General features: G+C 41.6%; 1 protein-coding gene across 1 annotated transcript; it reads left to right on the forward strand.

Annotated features, from left to right (window-relative positions):
• The first annotated feature begins 552 nt into the window (after positions 1-552).
• On the forward strand, positions 553-17967 carry LOC115143336 (ras-related protein rab7). Its single transcript, XM_029683643.2, has 6 exons — positions 553-882; positions 8703-8765; positions 8875-9001; positions 9132-9350; positions 9443-9571; positions 11661-17967. Exons 2-6 carry the CDS (start codon positions 8713-8715, stop codon positions 11754-11756), a joined length of 624 nt encoding a protein of 207 aa, XP_029539503.1. The 5' UTR covers positions 553-882; positions 8703-8712; the 3' UTR covers positions 11757-17967.
• The last annotated feature ends 1435 nt before the right edge of the window (positions 17968-19402 follow it).

The raw sequence follows: 19402 nt of genomic DNA on the forward strand, positions 1-19402 counted from the left end.
GACCTCATTTGCTAAATACTTGCAAAGTAGCTAAAAAGTACTAAGTAGATTAAAAGCTACCAAAATGCTAACGTTGTCTGTGATGAGATTCAAACATGTAACCTTTGGGTTTCTAGTCATAGGTGTTATACGCACACACATCCACCACTGCCAACCACCCTCCTATCATTGTTCTGTTAATAAGAAACCTTTTTCTTATGTAACCATACATAAGGGTGGAAGGTAACCTAGTGGTTAGAGTGTTGGACTAGTAACTGGAAGGTTGTAAGATCAAATCCCTGAGCTGACCAGGTACAAAATTGGTCATTCTGCCCCTGAACTAGGCAGTTACCCACTTTTCCTAGGCCATCATTGAAAATAAGAATTTGTTCTTAACTGACTTGCCTAGTAAAATAAAAATACCAAAGCGCGACTTTGGTCAAACTACCCTGTTTTCTCTAGCTATCCCATTTTCAAATGAGGTGACCCCTAAATTGGGAAACCCTGCTATATACAGTAAAAAGGGGGCAGGGTTTAGGGCGTGTCGTAGTCAACATCTGTGATGACGTCAAAGATTGCTGACTCAGAGGATGTTTTGGAGGAAGTGACAAGAGACTGAAAAGAAAAAGAAATAGGCCCTCTTCAAGTATACCTACAGGGATTCCTCTTGCTTAATACTTTATCTTACTTTGGAAACACAGGTGGCTTACCTACAGTATTGAAAGTATATATTGCATATCATTAAACAGACGTGCGTTCTGACAGCAACGTTACCACACCACTAACTAGCTAACGAACGTTAGGTTGTTGGGTGGGGGTGGGTCGTTTGTTTTTCATCTAGTTAGACGAAAGGCTCACTTGGACATTCCTTAATATTCCTTCCCTGTGTTTGGGTTGATCAAGGTAAGATTTGTATCTGGTATTCTTTTTCTGCACAAATTTTGATAAATGGTTATTTTATGTTTACCAATTTACTTACCTAGCTAACGGGTCGTTTGTCCCCGCAGTGGGCGTTGAGCGCTAGACACTGAAGTCAGATACCTAGCTTCTCGACTCTAATATGAGTGTCACTCATCAGTCATACTAGAACATCTTTGTCAAAATCAGCCCTGTCCAATTAGTTAGCTGTCTAAACAGCCAGTAAGCATCCAAAATCATATACTGAGCTAACTATCCTAAACCATGTACTTAGCTATTTTTCTAAATGCATGGCTCTGTAGTATCTAATTAGCTAGGTGCTAGTTAGTAATGCACCAACTAACGTTACGTTAACGGACTATCTAACCTACTAGGCCCATCAGGGGTAACGCCAACATTATGCCAGCTACTAGTTAGCTAAAGTAACGTTAGAAAACAAACAGTTTAGCCAGAGTTGAGCGAACTGTCATGTCTGCTAACGTTACTCAATTTAGCTAACCTTGTTGATAAAATAACTAACGTTAGTGTTGAATGACGTAATCATTAGCTAACTAGCTAGTATTTTAGCAACTGGTAAACATTTGTTTACGAGCTAACCTTGCTAGCCAAATGTTTCATACTAGCCAGCAAGGGGTGTATACATGAATCGGAATCAGTTGCAAAAATGTTTCGTCTGTTTCAAAACTCTAGGAAGCAAATGAGGGACCTACCTGGGGTGTATTCATTACGGAAACCTTTAGCTGTTTAAGAACCGAACAGAGTAAAACTAGTTTCTCAAGTTTTTTATTGTCATGTGCACAGGTACAGGGAAACGCCATTCTTGCTTGATTTTTCCCAACCATAAAGTAATCCATTTTTTATTTATCTGTTATTTTACCAGGTAAGTTGACTGAGAACACCTTCTCATTTACAGCAACGATCTGGGGAATAGTTGCAGGGGAGAGGATGAAAGAGCCAATCATAAATGGAGGATTATTAGGTGACAGATTGTGAATTTAGCAGGGTTTAACACCCCTAATCCTACAATAAGTGCCATGGGATCTTTAATAACCTCAGAGAGTCATGACACCCGTTTAACGTCCCACCTGAAAGACCTCACCCTACACAGGGCAGTGTTCCCCATCACTGCCCTGGGGCATAGGGATATTTTTTTAGACCAGAGGAAAGAGTGCCTCCTACTGGCCCTCCAACACCACTTCCAGCAGCATCTGGTCTCCCATCCAGGGACTGACCAGGACCAACCCTGCTTAGCTTCAGAAGCAAGCCAGCAGGGTGGTATGCTGCTGGCAATATCAGTAGTACTACAAAAAAAGTAAAGTAGAACAAAAACACATGAGAGAGATGAGAACACAAAAAGTATACTGAACAAAAATATAAATGCTACAATTTCAATGCTTTTTAGTTTAAGTTCATATAAGGAAATCAGTCAATGGAAATAAATTCATTCGGACCTTATCTATGTATTTCACATGACTGCGCAGGGGCGCAGTTGTGGGTGGGCCTGGGAGGGAACAGGCCCAACCACGTGGGAGCCAGGCCCAGCCAATCAGAATGAGTTTTTCCCCACAAAATGGCTTAATTACAGACAGAAATACTCCTCAATTTTATCAGCTGTCCTGGTGGCTGGTCTCAGATCCTGCAGGTGAAGAAGCCAGATGTGGAGGCCCTGGGCTGGCGTGGTTACACATGGACTGAGTTTGAGACTGGTTGGACGTACTGCCAAATTCTCTAAAACAACGTTGGAGGCGGCTTATGGTAGAGAAATGAACATTCAATTAGCTGATAACAGCTCGGGTGGCATGCCAATTGGACACTCCCCCAACTTGAGACATCTGTGGCACTGTGTTGTGACAAAATGGCACATTTTAGAGGGGCCTTTTGTCCACAGCACAAGGTGCACCTGTGGAATGACCATGCTGTTTAATCAGCTTCTTGATATGCCACACCTGTCAGGTGGCTGGATTATATTGGCAAATGAGAAATGCCCACTAAGAGGGATGTAAACAAAATTGGAGAGAAATGGACCATTTCTGGGATCTTTTATACATTTTACATTTACATTTAAGTCATTTAGCAGACGCTCTTATCCAGAGCGACTTACAAATTGGTGCTTTCACCTTATGACATCCAGTGGAACAGCCACTTTACAATAGTGCATCTAGGTCTTTTAAGGGGGGGTGAGAAGGATTACTTTATCCTATCCTAGGTATTCCTTAAAGAGGTGGGGTTTCAGGTGTCTCCGGAAGGTGGTGATTGACTCCGCTGTCCTGGCGTCGTGAGGGAGTTTGTTCCACCATTGGGGGGCCAGAGCAGCGAACAGTTTTGACTGGGCTGAGCGGGAACTGTACTTCCTCAGTGGTAGGGAGGCGAGCAGGCCAGAGGTGGATGAACGCAGTGCCCTTGTTTGGGTGTAGGGCCTGATCAGAGCCTGGAGGTACTGAGGTGCCGTTCCCCTCACAGCTCCGTAGGCAAGCACCATGGTCTTGTAGCGGATGCGAGCTTCAACTGGAAGCCAGTGGAGAGAGCGGAGGAGCGGGGTGACGTGAGAGAACTTGGGAAGGTTGAACACCAGACGGGCTGCGGCGTTCTGGATGAGTTGTAGGGGTTTAATGGCACAGGCAGGGAGCCCAGCCAACAGCGAGTTGCAGTAATCCAGACAGGAGATGACAAGTGCCTGGATTAGGACCTGCGCCGCTTCCTGTGTGAGGCAGGGTCGTACTCTGCGGATGTTGTAGAGCATGAACCTACAGGAACGGGCCACCGCCTTGATGTTATTTGAGAACGACAGGGTGTTGTCCAGGATCACGCCAAGGTTCTTAGCGCTCTGGGACGAGGACACAATGGAGTTGTCAACCGTGATGGCGAGATCATGGAACGGGCAGTCCTTCCCCGGGAGGAAGAGCAGCTCCGTCTTGCCAAGGTTCAGCTTGAGGTGATGATCCGTCATCCACACTGATATGTCTGCCAGACATGCAGAGATGCGATTCGCCACCTGGTCGTCAGAAGGGGGAAAGGAGAAGATTAATTGTGTGTCGTCTGCATAGCAATGATAGGAGAGACCATGTGAGGTTATGACAGAGCCAAGTGACTTGGTGTATAGCGAGAATAGGAGAGGGCCTAGAACAGAGCCCTGGGGACACCAGTGGTGAGAGCACGTGGTGAGGAGACGGATTCTCGCCACGCCACCTGGTAGGAGCGACCTGTCAGGTAGGACGCAATCCAAGCGTGGGCCGCGCCGGAGATGCCCAACTCGGAGAGGGTGGAGAGGAGGATCTGATGGTTCACAGTATCGAAGGCAGCCGATAGGTCTAGAAGGATGAGAGCAGAGGAGAGAGAGTTAGCTTTAGCAGTGCGGAGCGCCTCCGTGATACAGAGAAGAGCAGTCTCAGTTGAATGACTAGTCTTGAAACCTGACTGATTTGGATCAAGAAGGTCATTCTGAGAGAGATAGCGGGAGAGCTGGCCAAGGACGGCACGTTCAAGAGTTTTGGAGAGAAAAGAAAGAAGGGATACTGGTCTGTAGTTGTTGACATCGGAGGGATCGAGTGTAGGTTTTTTTAGAAGGGGTTTATTTCAGCTTATAAAACATGGGATCAACACTTTACATGTTGCATTTATATTTTTGTTCAGTATAAGTCCGGGTCGGTTCCAATATCATATTTACAATGTGCAGGGATACTGGAGTAGTAGGGTTAGATATGTTTAGGGGTAAGGTAGGCATCAGGATATATGATGAACATTGTAGCAGCAGAGTCTATGATGATTGTATGGGAGTGTGTCTATTTGACCAATTCAAATAGGTTCCCCCTTTTTTCGTTTGCTTCAGAATCGAGGTAATGAGTACATTCCTGAATTTGTCCAATAGAAAAATATTGTTTTCGTTGCAAAATCCATCCGTTTGGAGTAAACGATTTCCGTTGCAAAACGTTTTGTTACAAGTGTACGGATATAGGAAGGACACGTGACATCCCGGCAATTTTGAGGAAAAAAAAGTTATAGCGGAGTTGTGCCTGGTCGTCACTAGTTACCACAAAGTCCCCGCCTATTTCTACAATTTATCTTCTTGAAATGTGATTTTCCACCTAACCCTAACCACACTGCTAACTATATGCCTAACCCTTACAATAAATTAAAACCAAAAAGCACATTTTTAGTTTTCACAAGTTTTTATGGTAGATCATTTTGACTTTGTGGTTTTGGTAACTATTGGAAACCGTTATGCATGTTGTTCACACGCCTGTCTGCCCTCTCATTGGCTAGAATGGTCTCACCTGATCTGGCCTCCTCTCCTTCCATTTTTAAAGATGTTTATTTTCGTTGTTACTGGCCAATAGTGTAGTTGGTCAATATAATGAATAATCTGTGGTGTTGCTTTCTACATGAGAAACCCATGTGACCCACCCGACTCATGAATGTCATGGGTTAGAGATTAAATATGGAGTCAGCAAGGCCATAGTCAGAATTGCCAAATTGTTAGAAATTAAAAAAGTATATAGTGCTTCATTCAATTGTTCAGACTGAGTTTAGGCCTATTTTGGCACCATGCATGTATCTTCCACCCTCAGAATCTAGAGTGGTCCAATTGATCACTTATGTTGGTCTACATCCCAGGTCGGGGTTCCTGAATGCACGGTCCTGTGATCAAACATAATTTGTCACATGCGCCGAATACAACAGGTGTAGACCTTACTGTGAAATGCTTACCTACAAGCCCTTTATCCAACAGTGCAGTTCAAGAAATATAGTTAAGAAAATATTTACTAAATCAACTAAAGTGGAAAGAAAAAAAAATCCTAAAGGAACACAAGAAAATGATATAACAATAACAAGGCCATATACAGGGGGTACCGGTACCGAGTCAATGTGCTGGGGTACAGGTTAGTTGAGGTAACTTGGAAAGTGACTATGCATAGGTAATAAACACCGAGTAGCAGCAGTGTAAAAACAAGGGGGTGTCAATGTTAATAGGGTGGCCATTTGATTAATCGTTCAGCAGTCTTATGTCTTGGGGGTAGAAGCTGTTAAGGAGCCTTTTGGTCCTAGACTTGGTGCTCCAGTACCGCTTGCTGTGTGGTAGCAGAGAGAACAGTCTATGACTTGGGTGACTGGAGTCTTTGACAATTTTTGGGGCCTTTTCTCTGACACTGCCTATTATATAGGTCCTGGATGTCAGGAAGCTTGGCCCCAGTGATGTACTGGGCCATGCGCACTACTCTCTAGCTCCTTATGGTCAGATGCAGAGCAGTTGCCATACCAGGTGGTGATTCAACCGGTCAGGATGCTCTCGATGGTGCAGCTGTAGAACTTTTTGAGGATCTGGGACCAATGTCACATCTTTTCAGTGTCCTGAGGGGGGAAAGGTGTTGTTGTATCCTCTTCACAACTGTCTTTGTGTGTATGGACTAGGGCTGAGTGATATGGCCAAAATCTCATATCCTGATATAGGTAATTTCATAAAATGATACATATCACAATAAAGCACATTTTCTGTAAATTCAATGAATAAATTGTTTCTATAAAATGACCACGTGTAAAGGCTTATTTCTTATTACATTTTGAATTATACAACTTGCGTTTCTCGACCATGTAAATTGGGGCCATGTCTTTGCAAATCTAAGTCGTAGCGGCAGCAGTTATCTCCTTCCATCTTCGTGATTCTTTGCCATATGGTGTGCTGTGGGCATAAGCCTCTTCAACGTCTGATTTGGGGGTTTGTTTTGAACACTCAACTGTACTTTTGGGTCTCATCCGTAGACTCTCTCCGTACTGTTTCACATGATTCTTGCATAGGTGGTAAAAGAGGTTAGTGGTGTTTGAGCCTGTTGTCGGGACCGGCCTGCGGCACATTTGCAGAGGATGGTTTTTTGATCCATGACAGACTTTTCATACCCAAACCACATCCATGCGACCGAAGTGGCCCCTCTTTTAGCTATGAGCTCTGTCTCCATGCTCTGTGTCACGTTCACTCTCCTCCATGTTTGTTTGTGTTGCAAATTTCTTTCCACACGGCATGTTCACTTGCTCCACTTCAGCCCCGTCAATGTTAATGGGGGCCTATTCGGTCCTCCTTTTCCTATAGTCCACGATCAGCACTTTGTCTTGCTGACATTGAGGGAGATGTGGTGTCCTGGCACCACACTGCCAGGACTCTGACCTCCTCCCTATAGGCTGTCTCATCATTGTCGGTGATCTGGCCTACCACTGCTGTGTCGTCAGCAAACTTAATGATGGTGTTGGAGTCGTGCTTGGCCACACAGTCGTGGGTGAACGGGGAGTACAGGAAGGGACTAAGCACGCACCCCTGAGGGGCGCCAGGGTTGAGGATCAGCATGGCAGATGTGTCTACCCTTACCACCTGGGGGTGGTCCGTCAGGAAGTTAATCATTGTCCTATATTGACGTTTTGCCTGTTTGATGGTTCGTCTGAGGGCATAGCGGGATTTCTTATAAGCGTCGGGATTAGTGTCCCTCTCCTTGAAGCGGCAGCTCTAGCCTTTAGCTCAGTGCGGATGTTGCCTGTAATCCATAGCATCTAGTTGGCAAATGTACATGCGGGAACGACATCGTTGATGTACCTATTAATGGATGAGAAAGGGGGATACCTAGTCAGTTGTCCATCTGAAGGTATTCAACTGAAATGTGTCTTCTGCATTTAACCCAACCCCTCTGAATCAGAGAGGTGCAGGGGGCTGCCATAATTGACATCCACGATGCCCTGGGAACAGTGGGTCCAACTGCCTTGCTCAGGGGCAGAACGACACATTTTTACCTTTACAGCTCGGGGATTCAATCCAACAACCTTTCGGTTACTGGCCCAACGCTCTAACCACTAGGCAGCCGGTGAATGTGGTGGTATGCTCCTCAATGCCATTGGATGAATCCTGGAGCATATTCCAGACTGTGTTAGCAAAACAGTCCCGTAGCTTAGCATCCACGTCATCTGACCACTTCTGTATTGAGCGAGTCAATGGTACTTCCTGCTTTAATTGTTGCTTGTAAGCAGGAATCAGGAGGATATAATTATGGTCAGGTTTTATTTGGGGGAGATATGGTTATGCTGTTTTGTTAAGAAAATGTAGGTCAGTGAGCGCAAGGTGTACTATATTGGAGGAGTGGGGGGGGGTATTTATTCAATGTGTCTTTGTGGAAGGACTCTGCACAAAGATGGCCCGCACATCAACAGGAATATTGTATTCCACTCTCTCTGTGGATCAAGTCTCATAGCTTCCTTCACATGTTGAAACGTTTCTGGTTTACATTAAGTCTACATTCCTCTCCCAAACCTGTGTCCTGTGAAAGTGAAATTAGAGGAACCTGTTGTTGGAGGAGCAGGCAGAGTTTAAAAAAACAACAAAAAACACCTAGTCTTGTTGTTTATGTGGTTAAACAGTGTCCAGTGAGGCACACTGTACTTGGTTACATTCCCAGAACTATTCCTGCTCTGAGCATTTCATTGTCTGTAATCCCAATGACTGGATCACTAGCTGTGGACCAAATGTCTAGAGTGAGGTTGAGCTAGCAGCTGGTCAATGTAGTCAATTGCAAGTGTGTTATAATATTTACACTGTAGTGGTAGTGGCAGTAGTAGTGGTTGTAAGTAGTAGCCTGTGATAATATTGCCTGAGCCATGCTGTCGTAGAACATAAACTGCATGGCTTTTTAACCTGGGGGGGGGGGGGGGGTGTTTCACAGCAGACACACAGGCAGCATGCTGTGTGTGCCTGTGTTATAGGTTGCTGTTTACCATAATAACAATGTACATGGTTAGTCCACCATTCTAATTTAGTGCCCCTTCTCTTTCCTCAGCTGTGTCACAATGACGTCTAGGAAGAAAGTACTACTCAAAGTCATCATCCTGGGAGACTCTGGGTGAGTGTCCGGTCTACCTTACTAATTACACTTCTCAACGTAAAAGTTTACAAAATATGTTTGTTTACCAATCACTCTGTCATAACTGTTGCTGAATCTCTCTTGTCAGAGTTGGGAAGACGTCGCTGATGAACCAGTATGTGAATAAGAAGTTCAGTAACCAGTACAAAGCCACAATAGGAGCTGATTTCCTAACGAAAGAAGTGATGGTGGATGACAGACTTGTCACCATGCAGGTACTGGGGAAGGGATACTATCTATTTACTCATCACTTCACAAGTGCTGTGCTGAAGTAGAGGCCAGTGGGTAGGCCTATAATCTATTGTTGTTCATGAACATGTATGGCCTCCCTGTGCTCTGTCACAGATCTGGGACACTGCAGGGCAGGAGAGGTTCCAGTCTCTGGGTGTAGCGTTCTACCGCGGGGCAGACTGCTGTGTGCTGGTGTTTGACGTGACTGCCCCCAACACCTTTAAGACGCTAGACAGCTGGAGGGACGAGTTCCTTATACAGGCCAGCCCCCGAGATCCCGAGAACTTCCCCTTTGTGGTGCTAGGCAACAAGATTGACTTGGAGAACAGACAGGTGGGTCAAGATGTAGTGTTTGAGACCAGAGCATCTCAGGCAGTAGCTTGTGTTCCCCGCAGAGAATGACAGCTGCCCTTTGCATCTGTCAGGTGACGACCAAACGAGCACAGGCGTGGTGTCAGAGCAAGAACAACATCCCCTACTTCGAGACCAGCGCTAAGGAGGCCATCAACGTTGAACAGGCTTTCCAGACTATCGCACGCAATGCTCTTAAACAGGTAGGGGTCAGATGGGAGCTTATAAGAGCTTTGCTGAATGCCATGTGGGTTTTGTGTATTTACAGTAGTGCTGTCTTGATTTCATTGTACAGTGCCTTTCACACCCCTTGACTTTTTCCATGTTTTGTTGTTACAGACATAATTTAAAATGGATTCATTTGAGATTTTGTGCCACTGATCTAGACACAATACCCATCAATGTCAAAGTGAAATTTTGTTTGCAGAAATGTTAAAGTAGAAATGTCTTGAATCAGTAAGTATTCAAACCATTTGTTAAGGCAAGCCTAAATACTTTCAGAAGGGAAAATATCGCTGTGTACACATAAGTTGCATGGACTCACTCTGTGTGCAATAATAGTGGTTAACATGATTTTTGAATGATTACCCCATCTCTATACCCCACACATACACACATACAAGTATCTGTAAGGTCCCCCAGTCGAGTAGTGATTTTTCAAGTGCAGAGTCAACCACAAAGACCAGGGAGGTTTTCCAAAGCCTCACAGGCAGATGGGTAAAAAAAATTAAAATTAAAAGCAGACACAGAATATCCCTTTGAGCATAGTGAAGTTATTAATAATGCTTTGGATGGTGTATCAATACACCCAGTCACTACAAAGATACAGGTGTCCTCCCTAACTCAGTTGCCGGAGAGGAAGGAAACCGCTCAGGGATTTCACCATGAGGCCAATGGTTACTTTAAAACAGTTACATAGTTTAATGTCTGTGATGGGAGAAAACTGAGGATGGATCAACAACATTGTAGTTACTCCACAATACTGACCTAAATGACAGAGTGAAAAGGAAGTCTGTACAGAATAAAAAATATTCCAAAACATGCATTGTGTTTGGGGCAAATCAAACACAACACATCGCTGAGTAAGTACTGTACTACTCTTTATATTTTGAAGCATGATGGCGGCTGCGTCATGTTATGGATATGGTAGTCATCGGCAAGGTCTACTGAGTTTTTAGAGCTAAGCACAGGCAAAATCATAGAGGAAAACTTGGTTTCTAACAGACACTGGGAGACATTCACCTTTCAGCAGGACAATAACCTAAAACCTAAAAAGGCCAAATTTACACGAGTTGCTTACCAAGATGACATTGAATGTTCCAGAGTGGCCTAGTTACAGTTTTCGCTTAAATCTATGGCAAGACTGGAAAATGTCTGTCTAGCAATGATCACAACCAGCTTGACAGAGCTTTAAGAGTTTAAAAAATAATAATGGGCAAATATTCAGGTGTATAAAGCTCTTAAGATACTTATGCTGTAATCACTGCCAAAGGTGATTCCAACATGTATTGACTAAGGGGTTGAATACTTATCTATTGAAGATATATTATTTATTTATTTTTAATTATTGCCAAGAGTGTGCAAAGCTGTCATCAAGGCAAAGGGTGGCAACTTTGAAGAATCTAAAATAGATTGATTTGTTTAACACTTTTGGTTACTACATAATTCCATATGTTATTTCATAGTTTTGATGTCTTCACTATTGTATGTATAAAATAATAAAAAATAAAGAAAAACCTTTTTCATGAGTAGGTGTCCAAACATTTGACTGGTACTGTATATATTCCACTTTGACATTAGAGTATTTTGTGTTGATCGCTGAAGAAAAAAAAAGACAACTCCATTTCAATCCCAATTTGTAACATATCAAAATATGAAAGTCAAGGGGTTAAATATCAAAAGAAAAAGTATAAATAATTTCTAATTGCTTATATTAAGCAAACCAGATGGCAAAATTGTCTTTTGTTTTTTAAATTTACAGATATCCAGGGGCACACTCCAACACTGACATAATTTACAAAGAAAGCATTTGTGTTTAGTGAGTCTGCCAGATCAGAGGCAATAGGGATGACCAGGGATGTTCTCTTGATAAGTGCATGAATTTGGACCAGTTTCCTGTCAAAATGTAACTAACATTTTGTCAGTGAAAATGTATGTAGTAAAAAGTACATTATTGTCTTTAAGAATGTAGTAAAGTAAAAGTTGTAAAATATAAATAGTAATGTATAGATACCCCACAAAACTACTTCAGTAAAAATACTTTAAAGTACTTAACACCATCTTGTCTTTTAGGAGACAGAGGTAGAGTTGTACAATGAGTTTCCTGAACCGATAAAGCTGGACAGGAACGAACGGGCCAAGCCATCAGCGGAGGCCTGCAGCTGCTGAGGACCTAGGAGACCTACAGGGGACAGACCTACAGGGGACAACTGTTTGCCCTGCTACTCTGTCTTGCCTTGTCTACCCTTTATCCTCCATGCCCCTGTGTGCTCTCCTCTGCCCAATATCATCACTGGCCTTCGTAGATGCAAGCAGAGTTCCGCTCGTAAATTATACTTTACACACACACACTGGACTCATCCCTGTGTACACATCACACATTTACTCTCAAGATGAGTCTCCAAGCCCAAAGAACACCCAGATGGATATTAGAGCATTTAACAGCATATCTGCTTATTATTTCCTCTAACCTGTCTCAAACACCTTTTTACATGCCATTGTTTCCATGGCACCAGCCTCATAACATTTTATAAGGGGGGTTAGATGTAGTTCACTCCCAAAGTTCCAGTGGTGAAGGATCAGATTGAGTAATTTATATCAATGGTGTGTGGGGGTTATACCAATGTACTGCCTAAAGATACATGTGTTAATTTGATTGGATGTAAACTAGCAAATCCAACATACAGCATTTTTTGCACTTTGTTGTCATGTAGGCTTATTCAAACCCTATTTGACACCTTATTTTGGAGCCACAATAAACACTTTTTAATTATTTTTTTTAGCTCAAGGCAGAAGAGGCAATATGGATTTTAACTCTACTCCCCAACTTCCATGATGTCCTCAACTGCCCTACACATTGTTTCTCAATGGGGGAAAAGTCAAGCGGAAAATTATTTTGTCAACATTGAGACCTGACACGGGGTAGAGAATCAAACCAAGGGAGATATATTTTCAGAATAGAAATCTCTTTACTATTATTAGCTAGTACCTGTCTTCTTTTTACGCTGTCAACTATTACAAACCTTTGTCAATCGTTTAAGGCAAGAAAACCTGTCTCGTCAGTTTCTCTCTCTGCCGATAGCTCAGGTTGGCAAATAATTTAAGTGCTTGATTTTTACTCTTTTTTTTACTGATCAGATCTTTTGTCTGTTCGCATATTATGTTTAGAATTTGAATTGCATCAGAGGACATATGGGGGAAATGTGTTAGCTTTAATCAAGTTAATGAAATGATAAATGCACTTAATCTACATTGTTTGAAAATGTCTTTGGGTTTCAGGTAGTAATAATGGTTATTGAATAAAGAATCTGTGTGTGTTAGTGCAAGTAGAACAGGTAGTTAAAGCACAGTAGGTTACTATCATGGCTCTCATACACACAGCTGTTGAAAGACAGTTTACTCAAATCTATAGGATACTCTTAGAATACATTGAAATGTGTAATTTTGCATGGGGGCACTCACTTGGTATTTGTATTCAGTCTACTACTTGTACTGAAATATAAAAATTGGTCACTTGTGAAAGTTGACAGAACACGGGACCATCGAAATCTGTCAAACGTTTAATTACGTTTGACAGATTACACGTAAAAATAATCAAACCATTTGCGCTCTTCCACCTCAAGACAATAAGACATACATTCTTCAGTCTGTTCCCATCTCTTTTCAAAGTCAGTCAATGTTTGTCCCAACCACTCAGTTGGTCCTGGGTTTCTTACTGGGTCCTTGCAGCCACTGTTGGAGAGGCCCTGCAGTCTTCGGCTGCTTCTCAGGCCTGGTTTCTCCTGTGTGGCCCTCCTGTTTGACTTCCCCAGTGTCTGGCTCTTTCCTCTTGGAGGGTGTGCTGCTCTTTAGCCAGCCCATCATCATCTTACTGCCAGCTGAGGGCTTGAGCTCCTGTGGAAGGAAGTATATATGATGAGGGGAGGCAGGGAGGAAAGTGTAGTATGGTATGGAGCCCATTATGTATTTTTACTCTTCAACATTTTAAATCTAGATATGTTAAGTGTTTAGAAAGGTTGTCCCAGATCAATGATCAGGAGCTATTCAATGATTGGAACGCATCAGACATCTCAAATATGGGTATGTAGCTCAGTGAAGTCATGCAGTTATACTTTCTTAGCCTGAGGATCCACTGGCAGCAGGCACTCTTGTTTTTGAGAGTTGTTGACCAGTGAAGAGACTGGGTGATAGGTCAGTTTGTTTTTGGACTGATGCAGTTTTAGGGCATCTAATGACTTCTCCTCAACAAAATCCAGCCATCTTCTGACCTCTGTCGAGAATCGCTGGCATCCTGCAACACAAGCAAAATCATTGGTGATTCTACCTCATACCAACTTTCATATATAAAGAACATACTTTACTCAAGAAGAGAGTAATGTTTTAAACAGACCCATACCGGTCATGGATGCCTTGATGATAGGGGATGTACCCAGAGTGATCACAGTGTAGGTCTAGAGGGGATCTCCACTATGGGGACTCCATCAGTCAAACAGTCCTGCAATGGTCAGCAACAGCCATCCTCTCCACTCACAGACTCCTTTGTCCTACATAAGACAGAAATACATCAAATCGGTCAAAAGGCAAAGTTTACATTATTTCATTACTACAGACAAACAGAAGGATCACAAAATGGGTCAGGATGGAGTCAGTGGGAGAGTGCTAAAGTATTTTTGAGAAGAAAAGGGAAGATGGGAGACCTCATCAGTGAAATCAGACTCAATCATCTTATTCTGAATGTTAGTTTTCTTAGTGATGAAAGGTGCATGTGTGGCTAGGCTCACCTCTTCCAGGTCTACAGAGCCTTCTTCAGACTCATGCATGTCTGTATCCTCCTTATAGGGTGTCCGCTCATCCTGGTCCTCTGTTTTCACGTGAGTGGGTCCTTGAGTCTGGGGGAAATAGATGAAGGGCTGCTTGTCTTTCTCCTGCTTCCATTCATAAAAGTCGTCAGCCAAGATGAAACGGCGCTGTCCTTTCAGCAGCGGATCCTGAATGAAGTGGTACACTAACATTCATGCATGCTGTCCCAGTTGATGAGTTATGTGGATTTCATGTGAAGATGAATCCAACTCACTGCACCTTGTAGGACTTCTTTAGGCGGCTCCTGCTGCAACAGTTGTTGGTGCTGTACTGCATCTCGCTTGGGTCATTGCTGCCAGCATCCACTCTACAATCATCGCGAATTGAATTGTGGGGCGTTTCAGGCCTGAAGTGAAAATAATTGTACACTCGTAAACTCGATCAGAAAGAAGGGCTGAGGGGCTTACATTGCGAATAATCCTTGTTTGGCTAATCGTTTGGACCAACGTCCAAAATGGTGACGGGGATTAGCCCAAGGATATAAAGCGAGGGTAAGTGAACGAGGGTGTCTTTTTTTCTTCTTCAACCAGTCAGAATTTGGGTTTAATACTTTTTATGAAAAAGTTTGATCTTACTGATACATGGAGAAAGGGTTCTGGCCGGCAGATTGTTCACTTGGAGTAACAAAACAGGTTCCAGACAATCCAGAATAGATTTTTGGCTTATATCCAAATGTATTGATAGTGAGTGTGTTACTACACATATTTGTACTATTCCCCTCACAGACCATAGGGCTATTTACATTGATATCAAAATATTTACCCCTGATACGAACCTTGGTAGAGCATCCTACTGGAAGCTAAATAGCTCATTATTAAATAATCATGTAGTTAAGTTTGAGGTTAAAGATCTGCTCTCACACTTTTGGGTTGGGCTTGTGAATAAAATCTTATTGCAAGAACTGGGAGCTCTTTAAATTTGAAGTGTCCAAATACCTTAGAAAATATGGTAGTAATCTTGCTAAGACCAGAAGAGCTGAGGAGGAAAAGGTGCTCATTAAGATAACTTCCCTTTCTCAGAGGTCCCCTGCCGGCCTCTCGGGGGAGGAGAAGATGGAACTGAGTGAGTTACAAAATAAACTAGATAATATAGAAACTATATAAATAAACTGGATAATATATATAGATGAAATAAACTGGATGATATATATAGATGAAATAAACTGGATGATATATATAGATTAAATAAACTGGATAATATATAGAGATTAAATAAACTGGATAATATATAGAGATTAAAAGTAGAAGGAGCCTTTATTAGATCAGGAAAAAATGGATTGAGGAGGGATCCTATTTCTTTAGACTTGAGAAATGTCACTCTACAAATAACACTATCCATAAATTAAACATTGATGGTGTTATTACAGATGACCTAAAATTAGAATGGCTAAATACTGTATACATTTTTACAGAAAATTGTATAGCTCTACGTACTGTCAGGAATCCACAGATATGTTTTTTAACCTACTGAATAATGTTCCCTCTATCAGTGATATAGATCCTAAACAGTGTGATGAACCCATCAAAGTTGAAGAGATTAGAGTATATCAAACATCTAAAGAACAATAAATCACCAGGTGTTGATGGAAATACATCTGAATTTTACAACTTATTTTCTGAACAAGTAGCTCCCTTCCTATTTGAAGTATTTTTTTAGAGAGTATTAAAAACAATGTTCTCCCTCCTACAATGAGTCAGGGGTTAATAACACTGATACCTGTAAGCCTAAAAAAGAAGTGCTGCTCATCGATAACTGGCGTCCAATTTGTCTTCTTAATAATGACTATAAGATATTAGCCTTACTACTTGCAAAAATAATTAAAGAAGTCCTGGATGCAATCATTGATGAAACAGTCTGGCTTCATGAGGAACAGACATATTTCTAACAATGTCAGACTAGTATTAGACATACTTGACTACTCAGACCTAATAACTGAGGATAGCTTCATATTATTTCTAGATTTTTATAAAGCATTTGACACAGTAGAGCATCAGTTTCTCTTCCACTCCCTTGAGAGACTTGACTTTTGGGATTTTTTCTATAAGGCTATTAAGATTCTTTATGCAAATGGTAACCGCTCTATCAAATTGAAATATGGCACCTCACCTAGATTTGAGTTAAAGAGAGGAATTGTGTGACACCTTCATATTATGGAATTCCAGTAAAAGAAGAACTTACATATTTAGGCATAACCATTACAAAGGATCAGAAGTCTAGAGGCTTACTAAATTTTAACCCTCTTATTAAAAAACCCCAGAAGAAGCTAAATCAATGGCTACAGAGTGATTTATCTTTAAAAGGTAGAGTCCTAATAACCAAGGCCGAAGGTATCTCTAGACTAACATACGGTGCTCTATCTTTATATCTTGACAGTAAAATAAGCAAGGAGATAGACCAGATGCTTTTCAACTTTCTGTGGAGAAACCGTACCCATTACATTAGGAAAACTGTTGTAATGAACACTTATGAGAATGGTGGACTGAATTTTCTGGACTTTACTACTTTAAGTAATACTTTTAAGATCTATTGGATAAAACAATTCCTAAGAAGACCCACTTCTATCTGGAATTTTATTCCTCATCATGTCTTCTCTACTTTTGGTGGCCTTAACTTCATATTGTTTTGAAATTATAATATTGACAAAGTTCCAGTGAAACTTTCTGCTTTTCATCTGCAGGTTTTCTTGTCATTGTCCTTCATTTATAAACACATTTTTTTCTCCACACAGATATTACGTATGGAATAATCGGGAAATATTGTATAAAAATACCTCTTTGTTTTTAGAATATTGGTTCCGAAATAATATCCTATTGGTGAGCCAACTGGTAAACGCAGAGGGTCTTTTACTCAGTTATAAGGAATTCTTATCACTTTACAAGGTTCCTGTAACACCTAAAGATTTTGCAATTGTTTTAGGTGCCATTCCCTCAGGTGTTGCTCTGTTATTCAGGAACGTGTCAAGACCTGACCCTCAGAACCTACTACTCATCAGTAGTATAAGGAAGTGCTATTTCTTATGCAAATGACCAGCTTACTGCTATTACATTGCTATAACTGAGACAACGTATTTTCACAGTGAAACATGTTAGGTCCCATACAGGATAGCTTCCACACCCACACACACAGCACACACACATACACACTAACTGCCGAGGACACACAGATAAGACATACACCCACACATTGGGAGGAAGAGACACAGCCTTGACTTGCAGACACAAGCACACACACACAATCTCCTTCCTAGCCGAACATTGTGTGACTGAGAACGACATGACGAGACCCGGAGGAACGACGGACGGCTCAACAGGACCAATCCAAGAAGACAACACCTCAACTGTGGCCAACCAAAAGACCGGAACTTCCAGACTCAACCCACTTTCTGTGCTGTACATAACATGCTTGCAATCTGTTATCGGGGCTTCTTTCTGCTGGTTCCTTGTGAGCCAAATGAATGAGCCCGTATACGTTGTACCAGATATCTTTACTCTGAATAAACTGTCGCTTGTCATACAATTTACCACCTTGTCCGAATCGATCCTTGATCGACTCGCCCTATCTACATATCCCATTATCAACAGTAGTAAAGATTTGTTTCTCTTTAAGTCCATTCAACAACAGAGCGACACGAACCTTGTTTCAGCAGGATGTTGTATCTATACCTTATGTCATGCCTTATTGGAATGGATTTATTGATAACATCAGTTGGAAAAAAGTTTGGATGTTGCCACACACATACCAACTTGTTAACAAAATTAAGGAAGTTTCCTTTAAAATTATTCATAAATATTATCTTGCCACACACATACCTACTTGTTAACAAAATTAAGGAAGTTTCGTTTAAAATTATTCATAAATATTATCTTGCCAACCACTATATGAAGAAGTTTAAGGAAAACATCAACTCAAATTGCTCCTTTTGTAGTAACCACCCAGAAACGGTGTTGCATCTTTTTGGGCATTGTATTCATGAAAGAATACTATGGCAAGACATCAGTAGATTTATAATTGAACATATTTATGAAGATGTTACACTATTGTGGAGAGATGTACTGCTTGGATTCTTTACATACAATAAAAATAAGCTGAAACGTAAATATATATATATATATAAAATAACTTAAAACCAACATTAATATGGATAAGCTAACATACAAATGGAATTAAAAACGAATGTAAATCATTTAGAAAGTACGTTACTAATGCACATGGCGGCTCAAACGCATATCATAAAAGTAAATATGTTTTTGTTTGATTATTTTGGGGGAAAAGTTAACTTGCGCATATAACTTTCCCTGACATCACACTTATACATTGTAATTTTGAATTTACCTGATAGTAGAATGGCTAACATTCGATGTCTGCGGATGCGTTGTCTTCTAGCCAAGATACGAAATGCAATCATAATTAACTGTAGCGCACACAACTGTTTCATGATGACTGAAAACACTACCGTGCGATGAACGACTGACAAATTTCTGGGCAAGAGCGGTCAATTTAAAATGAATGAACTCTTCCCTCGCCCTGCAAGTGTCAACTCGTCAGACGTCATAATAAGTCATCAGAAGTGCCCACTTCATTTGAGGGCTGAGGTCTTTTAAGTATGGAATATAACCAATGAGATATTTCGGGATGTATACATTTGAAGCATCTGCTTGGCGTTTCCACAAACCATGTGCCCAGCAGTGGGAGGAGATGGATTTCGGCCTACATTCTGCACATTTTGTCATCGATGAAACATTTGCTCTCAATACAATTCTGTTCCCCAAACTAGAAGTGTGTTATGTACAGAGTGGACTAAATTGTGCAGACCATTTGTAGTTATTGCACACGCGCACTTCAGAATAGGCGTTCACTATCAAATATGCAGATGATGCTAGCTCGTGCTTGGCTCTGCCGACCTCCTTGCTTGTGCTGCTCAATATGACTCATTTGTTCCCATTGACAGAAACTGT

This window comes from Oncorhynchus nerka, linkage group LG15, assembly GCF_034236695.1.
Source record: "Oncorhynchus nerka isolate Pitt River linkage group LG15, Oner_Uvic_2.0, whole genome shotgun sequence".
NCBI lineage: Eukaryota > Metazoa > Chordata > Actinopteri > Salmoniformes > Salmonidae > Oncorhynchus > Oncorhynchus nerka.